The 9,303-nt window shown below is 38.6% G+C and overlaps 1 protein-coding gene across 5 annotated transcripts in view; it reads right to left on the bottom strand.

The window, feature by feature from the left end:
• Positions 1-659: 659 nt before the first annotated feature.
• The window catches only part of TANGO2 (transport and golgi organization 2 homolog), a 55,320-nt gene continuing 46,676 nt past the window's right edge, over positions 660-9,303 (bottom strand). For all 5 annotated transcript variants that reach the window (XM_053471280.1, XM_053471273.1, XM_053471290.1 and 2 more), the window contains 3 exons: positions 4,059-4,212; positions 1,132-1,236; positions 660-835 (listed from right to left, as the gene is read on the bottom strand). In XM_053471280.1, the coding sequence (XP_053327255.1) occupies positions 715-835; positions 1,132-1,236; positions 4,059-4,212 (380 nt within the window). In that variant the 3' untranslated portion in view covers positions 660-714. The remainder of the gene's footprint in view (positions 836-1,131; positions 1,237-4,058; positions 4,213-9,303) is intronic.

Here is a 9,303-nt window from a genome sequence, read left to right as displayed (position 1 = left end):
TCATATGTAAAGACAGAAAACCGAGATATTACCTAAAGCATTGCAACTGCAGGTATAGATATAGAAATAATGCATCTATCTGTAAATCCGATGCACTCCCTTAATTCATATGTCAGAATAAATCAGTGGATTTTACAATTGTTGTCCAACTTTGTGCTTGCTATTCAGTGAAGGTTAAGAAAAAACACATTAAATAATCAGTAGTAAACATGATTATGTGCTTATATGCTTTTCTTTGTGAAGGTCTTTTACCAGGTGCTAAAAACATTTTTTGGTTCTGTAAATTTGGTGCTGGTTTCAAAATTACAACAGTAGCAGAGTCTTTCTTCATTAAGCTAGTCAGGCCGCATATTTCCTATAGAGCTCAATGCATTTGTTACATAGACATCCCTGGGTACCCCCTCTGTAGCCACCATTCTCGCTATGGAACACATGGGTCTTAAAGGCACACAGCGCCTTTGAGTGCAATCTATGGAGGCTGTACCAGCACAGTCCACCATAGAGTAAATGGGCCAGTTTGAGAGATTGGAGATCTACCCTGTAACAGGCTCATTACGCAGCAGCATGCTGGGGGAGCCATATTACCCGAGAGAGCGCTCTGCCACCTAGTTTTGTGGCAGGGGGACTGTTGACCCTCTAGACCTGCTGCCCCAGAATACGTTGCTGATTTAATATACAAGATGGTTTATAGAAAACTGGCCAAGTGGGTAGATGCTAATTCTGTAGCATGAACTGATAGGTGCTCGTCTTCCATTGAGTGATGTCGCAGTTTAACATGGTTCGTTCTGTGAATGTGACGTGTCCCTCGCCGTCAATGAGGATAATGGTGTTGGTCCTAAACACAAAAGGGACAGAAAAAACTGTGGTGAAGAATCAACATGCTATGCAGGTAAAATGTGTTTGAATAAACAAACTTGTCTGTGACAGGGCTGTTGAAACACAAAGTTACAACGTGTATATGAAAAAGTTCAACATTAACAATTTCTGCATAATATTTATTTCGTAAAAGATGTATACTATGGAAGATAGATAAAAATTCTTCAGTTTCAGATGGTCTGCTACACTTGTTATTGACATCAAGTTTATGATGGGAATTAAACTAATGCATTAAACCAAGCTGCTCGAGCCTACCTTGTTCCGTAACCTGGGCAGCGCACACATACAGCTGAATAGCTACTCAGGATTGGTTTAACAAAGTCCTTTCCCTGTTCTTCTATAGCTGGGTCTGGTAACTGTCTGAAACACAAATTTGGAAAACCAGTAACATCAGATAACCAACATCAAACACTTCTTACCACATTAATTGCACTTGTAATGCAAAATCTTCAGAATTAGTGAATGTCTCGCCTTATGGGGTATATTTACTAATAACCAAGTTAAAATACGGAACACATGGTTATTTTCACAAATGATAATAGAAGTTTCCTAAACACCACACACAAATTATTTATAAAAAAAAAAATTGTATTTGGGGTGTACCACACGAAAAGGTCTTTGAAATACTTTGGGATGTCAACTTGTTTAGGAACAGCGATGCGCATCATTCTGGTTTAACCCTGTATCTGCCAAACTAAATGAAAATACCTAAATATTTTTTGGGAGTTTTTTTCCCCTTCCATTTGTACTGGTTACGTATAGTTTCTATAGGTGAAACTGAAAAAAATTGCCATTTTTTTTCCTTAATTTCCCCCCACATTTTTTTGATATTTTTCATATTTAATGATGGTTTATAAATAATAATTATTTTAAAAGTAAGCCCTAATTGTCAAAATAAGCAATATACAATTTGTGGGGGTGCACTAAATGAGTTAGTGGGCAATCAGTTAAATAAAGACATAGCAAACAAACACTGCTCTGGTCATTTAGCACAAACATGATAAAGAAAACAAAACACCTGGCCCTGAAGGGGTTAATACAATTCAATTTTAAAACATTTTAGTGAATATCCATTTTGTTTTCCGTAACTATTTTAAGGTCAATGTGTCCCATGTAAAAGGGGTACTCATCTTTTTTATTACCAGTACCAGATTATAAAAATAGGTTTTCAATAGTATTGTGCTGTTTTGCTTTTCTTTTCTTTTTTTTTTTTTTTTAATATCTAGTTTTAGCAAATATAATATTTTAAGGCAGCTGCATATAAGCAATTATATGTTCTAGTTGTGCCATCTTCCAATCTATTAGACAAACACTCTGACTCCTTTTTATAAAGCATTATGGGCTCAGTCTTAACCATTAAAAACACTGACACAGCGTCAAATGAAAATCTATGGAGAAATGGATTTAATTGGACAAGCAGGACTTTAGCACTGAACCAGCTCAGTGTGGAGCTTGAATAGGGACAGATGCCCAAAATATCATATCACTGTCTGCAATGGCAGCCCCCAGGTCTGCAGATAAAGGGAGTTAACTGGAACAAAATGAAATCTGCTTTACTGTATACAGCACTGTATTTTATGCTCAGAGATAAATATGTATTTTTCTTCCATAGAGCCCCTTTAATACATGTCTTCTGTGAAACATACAAAAATTACTGTTTGAAATGGATGGATATTAGGGAATTCATTCAGGCAATCGTTTTAATATGCATTGGCAATGAATGCTATGGCTGCATAAACACGAGTTTGAAGTGTGTATTTGAAGTATTCAAAATAAAATAGCAACTATAGCTCCCATTGGATGTGTGAGGCTTTTGTGCCACTAGAGGGCATACACAGCACATAAAAAAACTTCAGGCCTTATGCAAACCGTTTTAATTTGATTGTATAACTAATAAAAATAATGCCACACTAGAATGGAAAATGTCAGAAAAAGTAAAAAACAAAACAAAACAAAAAAAACATCTGTATTGCCACTTTAGATACTTAAAGAAGAAGAGTATACGATGGACACAGAAAAAGCTTGGGGGTTGACAGGATATTGTGTGTAATATGATATAGGACCAAAAGTATGTGGACACTTCTTCAAATAATTACGTTTAGGTGTTTCCACTACACCAATTGCTTACAGGTGTATAAAAACACACTTGGCAATTAACAAACATTGGCAGTAGGATGGGTTGTACTAAAGAGTTCAGTAACTTAAAACCTGGCTTTAAAAGTCAATTTGAGAAATTTCTATCCTGCTAGATATGTCCTGGTCCCTGCTATTACTATGAAGTGGAAGTATCTAGGTGTAACAGCTCAGCCACAAAGCAGTACGCCATGCAGACTCCGAATGCAGAGTTGAGTGCTGAAGTGCTGTCCTCTGCAGCATCACTCACTACAGAGTTCCAAATTAAATCTGAAAGCAAGATCACAAAAGGTCACCTCCCTTTTGGCTACCACTTGCTCAGGTATGTGCATGCTGAAGTGCAGACCTGTATGCAGCCATACAAACCACTTTACAAGTCTCAGTCCTCTCTTCCCTTACCTTACATCCGCTGGTTTAAATTCTTACCACTCACTGCTTGGGAATCTTACTTTTGCTGCACCTATCTTCTTGAATTCCTGTTCCATCACACCCTCAGCTAATTATTCTGGATTTCAACACTCAATAAATAACCCACCTGTTTAGAGCAACATACAATATGTCCATTTAATACTCCCCCCCATCCTGTATTCTGAAAGAAACTGTATGTTCTGAGATCTCCAGGTCACTGACTTCTACAGTCAAACTATACTCACCACAGCAGTCCCTCGTCTTTTGTCTCATCCACCCCGAGTACCTAGTGGACTGTAAAGTCACAGGAGGAGGAAATCCTATTCTCTTTCTGTAGTGTGTCTTATGTGTGTTCACATTATTGCATTTTTTTTATTTCTTCATTATAATACTACTACAACAATAAAGCTAACAGGGAAAGATAATGGCATGCTTCTTCTGAAACCCTTGCTATGAAAACATGGTGTAAATCTTCTGTGACCCTTCCTCAAATCAGAGTACACCAGTCATGGGGGAAAAAAATTCTGGCTTCCCTTAATGTCACTGAAAGTTTAAGGGCAGACTGGTTTGTCTCTAGAATCAAGATACAGAAATGCTGCAGAGGCAGTTTAAATGTAAAAAGTAGGTCGTTTTGTTCTTACTGTTCTTCATTGTTCATCACTGTAATGAGCTCCTGAACAAAGGCCTCTCGGGTAGTGTCCTGGCTCTTTCTGATGATGTCCGCAAACAATTTTTTCCCATGTTGGAGTTTCTTCCATGGGGTGTCCAACAGACTGCAGCTCAAGCCGTACACACCTTAAGGGTTAAGGAAGACATTCAGAAAATTCCATTTTACAATACAATTTTTAAACTTCACTACATTACACCTAAACCTCAGACCCTCTAGTTTTAGACTATGACACTCTCCTATCTTTGAAATAAACTTTCCTCCTGACTTTCCTAAATCCCTTTAAGTATTTAAATGTTTTATCACATCTTCCTTTTCTCTTCTTTCCCTAAGTTCCTTCCCTTAGTCTTTCCTGATAATTATAGACAATGCATAGAGTCCAAGAAGTGTATTGCAACTTCCTACTTTGACTGACACCATCATAAAAATAAAGTATTCATTGAGGTGACATAGGAAAAGAATGAACATTTGAATGAAATGCCCTTGTGATGTCCCTGGTGGGTCTCAGAGTAGGAAGATATAATTCCTTTTAAGTATCAATAGCACCACTAATATATGATTTTCTGTTTTGTGCTTGGATGTAGTGATCTTGCTCTAGAATTTTTGACTGACATGAAACAGAATTTATATCCAGCTTGTACCAAAAACAGGCTACAGCAGTCAAAGACTAAAAACCAAACAAACACATTAAGAATGACGGTGAACTCCAATTACCGCCACAGAAGAAACAATTACTAAGGAAGTTACTGGTGCTTTAATAATAATTAAAATGTTGATGTATAAGTGTATAACTGATTGGTCAGCAGACCTCATCCATTCAAAATGACCAAAGAGGAACACCTTTGTATTACGGGTGTGGAGGGGTCTTTGACCTATTATTAGTTTTTTTAAGGACACAAGAACTTTACTATCTATACACACACTTTTGTGTTATTTCATAGAAAATAGAAAGCGACGGCAGATAAGAACCATTCGGCCCATCTAGTCTAGATATACGCTGTTATTTTTGGACTGTAAACATTTTGATCTCTTAAAAAAGGAGGGATATTGTGGCAGAAAAGGAGGATAGAGGGGTTTCTCAAAGATGGACTTTTGGGAACTGTGGGTATGTATGCCATCAGTATTGTTTAAAAATAAATAAAAATAAATGTTTATAATTGGCGTACACAAGCTATGCCAGGTTTGGTTATAACAGAGCAAGTATGATGGCCCAGCTATAGCGACGTATTGAGTCTTCTTTTCTTCACTTAGTCAGGTAGTATATTGTCCCAAAACTAAATGTCTTTCTTACACAGGGCTGCAGAAAAAGTATTTGCCCCTTTATGGTTTCTTCTATTTTTTGCATATTTGTGACACTTAAATGTTTTAAATCAAACTAATTATATTATCAGACACAGATAAACCAAGTAAACACAAAATCCTTTACGCGTTCTGAAGAGCTCAGTGAATTGAAGTGTGGTACTGTGATAAGATGCCACTTTTGCAATAAGTCAGTTTGTGAAATTTCAGCACTGCTAGATCATGGAAGCTCTGGAGCAGTGAAAATGTGTTTTGTGGGGTAATTAATCACTTTTCCCTGTTTGGCACACTTATGATGGGAACAACCAGTACCCCGACTGGGTACTCCCGCCAAACGTTGCTTCCTCCTGCCGGGACACCAACGATTAAACACTTCAGCGCCAGACAGAACCAGCGTTGTAGAAAGAAGGGAGGACGCCACTGCATGGGAGCTGCGGTGGCACTGTGGCTAGCTGAAGCTTAGCTACACAGTGTGGCTATTGTCCTAAAAAGGACAATAAAGGATCATAGCAGCCCACCCCAAGCATCAGGCAACACTCATGTTGAGGTGAAAACAGGACTCAGTTTATTTGGAAACACAGGGGTATTTAAACAGTACAAGGGGTAATTTACATACAATAGACACAACAAGCCACACAAAGTTTTCCATCAGGTCCCCCTTTGCACACGGCTCAGTATTTGCCCTCAGCCCACCGCAGCCCAGTAGGTGGCCACAATTGTAGTCTGTGGGGAGGATGGTAAACACGGGCGGTTCCCTGACTTCTGGCTGAAACCTGCCATGAAATCTCTGTCCTATAAGTCCTGACCCGATGGAGAGTAACACTATGCATAAACCCCCTCCCAAAATGCAGGCTCCCCAAATTTCCAAGCTCCACAGTCTTTAGAGTCTCTTGTACTTTGGGAAACGTGGCAATCCATACCAGGGCCCATAGTCTGTAGGAAGGAGGCTGGTACTCAGTCCCCTCCAAGTCTGGGTTTGGCAGATGCCAGGAGAACATTACCTGCCAGCATTATGCCAACTGTAATGTTTGGTGGATAAGGGATACATTTTTTTTTGGGGCCCATTACTTCCAGTGAAGGAAAATCTTAATGCTTCCGCATACCAAGGCATTTTAGACTATACTATGCTCACAACCTTGTGGTTTGGGGATGGTCCTTTTCTATTCCAGCATGCTTTACCCCAGTACACAAAGCAAGGTTCAGAAACACAGGGTTGAATAAGTTTGGTGCGGAAGAACTTCAGAGCCCTGACCTCAACCCTACTGAACACCTTTGGGAAATAACTGGAACAGAGATTGTGAACCAGGCCTTCTCATCCAACACCAGTGCCTGACCACACAATTGCTCTGCATGATAAAATGGGACACATTCCCACAGAAACACCTCAAAATATTGTGGAAAGCCTTCCCTGAAGAGTGGAAGCTATTATAGCTGCAAAGTGGGGACCAACTACATATTAATAATGTATTTAGAATTCTATTTCATAAAAGCCCCTGTTGGTCTAATGGTCAGGTGTCCCAAACGGTAGGTGGAGAGAGGGGGGCTAGGGTGAGGTTAATAGTTATTGTAATATTATATATTTATGTTGGTGCGTTATGGGGGGGGAATAGAAACTGTAGGTGGAGGAGAATGGTTGGGGGGGGCGTATGATTATTTGAATATGAATAGTTACTGGTCTTTGCCACGCCGGCCTGCAGACTGTGTGTTGACAACTGGACTTTGCCACGCCTATGGCTTGCAAACTATGTTATTAGCTGGATTTTGCCCATTAATGGAACTTAGCCACACCTGTGGCTGGCAGAATCTTAATAACTGAACTTTGCCACGCCTGTGCGTTTATTAGTTGAATTTTAAATATTCTGACAATATTGATTGGTCTGACCCAATCTCGTGTGATATTAGGAACAAAGGAAGTTCTACATAAAGAGTAATTGTGGGGCAAAGTTCTAAATGTAGTCTAATAGCCATAGCAATTGATAGACAGTTCTTGCTGATTGTTCCACTTTATATATAAAGACTTATGTGCTTTAATATCTGTCTTTATCTATCAATAATATATTCTTCAAGTGTGCTTTAAAATGCATGGGTTTTCCTGTTTATGAACAAGAAAATAATGTCGCTATGCTATGGGGCTGGTATGCAATTATTTCCATAGCTGTTTTTTATTTTCAGCCCAGCCCTGCTTATCGCCCCCTTAGTTACTAAATCAACCATTAACCAAATGTAATTGATAGTTTGATTCATTTTGACTAAACCCACTCAGGCATGATTACTGCTAGATCTGTTGGATCTAAACATCAATTAAAAAGAACCCGTCTTGCAAAGTGATGTAGGCTAAAAGGTTTTAAAAAGTAGCACATGATGCCATGGATCTAAAGAAATTCAACAAATGAAAAAAGTCATTGACATCTATCAAACTGGAAAATATTCTGGGACTCAAGTGAACAATTGTGGGAGCCATTATGTACAAATGGAGAAAACATAGTTACATAGTTCATAAGGTTGAAAAAAGACCTAAGTCCATCAAGTTCAACCCTTCTACCTAACCTTCCTATTCTTGATCCAAAAGAGGCCAAAAAACCTTTAATTAAGCTCCATGGAACAGTGGTGAACCCTACCAGGAGAGGCCTACCAAAAATTCCTCCAAGAGCGCATGGACGAGGTCACATGTAAATAACTGCAGGCCTCACTTGCCTCATTGTTTCAAAATAAGAAAGACTGTGCAAAAATGGCATCCCTGGGACAGTTACAAGGCAAAAACCACTACTGACCAAAAAGAACATAAAGGTTTGTCTCAAGTTTGCCAAAAAATATCTTGACGATCCCAAAACTTTTGGGATAATATTCTGTAGATTCGTAAGTGGGACTTTTTGGAAGACATGGGACTCGTTACATCTAGCGTAAAGCTAACACAGCAATCCACAATAGGAACATCATACCAAGAGTAAAACATGGCTGTGGTAGTGTGATGGTCTGAGGTTACTTTGCTCCTTTAGAACTTGGGCAACTTACTATAATTGATGGGACCAATTAATTTTTTACACAACTCTATACCTTCAATAAATTAAATGATTATTTTAAAGCTGCATTTTGTGTTAACTCACATTGATTTTGTCTCATATTAACCCCTTAAGGACAATGGGCAGTCCCTAAACCCATTGAAAACAATGCATTTTGAGCCTGTACATGTACGGGGTTTGTCATTAAGGGGTTAAAATGAGTTGGATGATCTGGAAAACTTTAAAGTGACAAAAACGCAAAAATAGAACAAATCTGGAAGGGAGCACTGTAGCACCCCAGCTATTCTTGCTATTGTTAGGATGCTATAGACATATAGGACTGAGACAGGTTAAATTTTACCAGCAGTCCTGCTTGGTGCAGGGTGCAGAGATTAACCCGTGTCCCTTCTTTTCTGCAGCCCATAAGAAATATAGTCCATAGTTCTAAATTGGACAGTAATGAATGATAGGAACAGAGTACGTTACTATTCAGTGTTTCATACTCCACTGTCTCATCCACTTCCAATGATTCAAATTATTGGTTATTAAGAATGTGTTTATTCCTCATTTTGCAGACCCAGCGAGGCCTTAAACATCTTTGTACTGGAAACTGTTAATGGCTGCTCTGTAGCAAATAAGGCCATAAGCATTTAATGAGGATAACCAGAGATCATTACGGCATAATGAAATACCAATTAGTGACTATGGAAAAGTTAAAGGGTTCACACGATCGACTACCTGGGTTTGTTTACATGTAGCTTAAAATAAAATCAACTAGATATAATTTTAGGTTCAAAATAAGAAGAGTTTGCAACTAACAAGTAATGCCACTAAATAAAAAAAAACTTATACCTGAATATTATTGTGGCCAAGGCTTAAGGTGGCAGGTCAATGGGTGAGGCAGCCACTCTGCTGAAAAAC

This window comes from Spea bombifrons, chromosome 1, assembly GCF_027358695.1.
Source record: "Spea bombifrons isolate aSpeBom1 chromosome 1, aSpeBom1.2.pri, whole genome shotgun sequence".
NCBI lineage: Eukaryota > Metazoa > Chordata > Amphibia > Anura > Pelobatidae > Spea > Spea bombifrons.
This window is presented reverse-complemented; position numbering and strand designations above follow the sequence as displayed.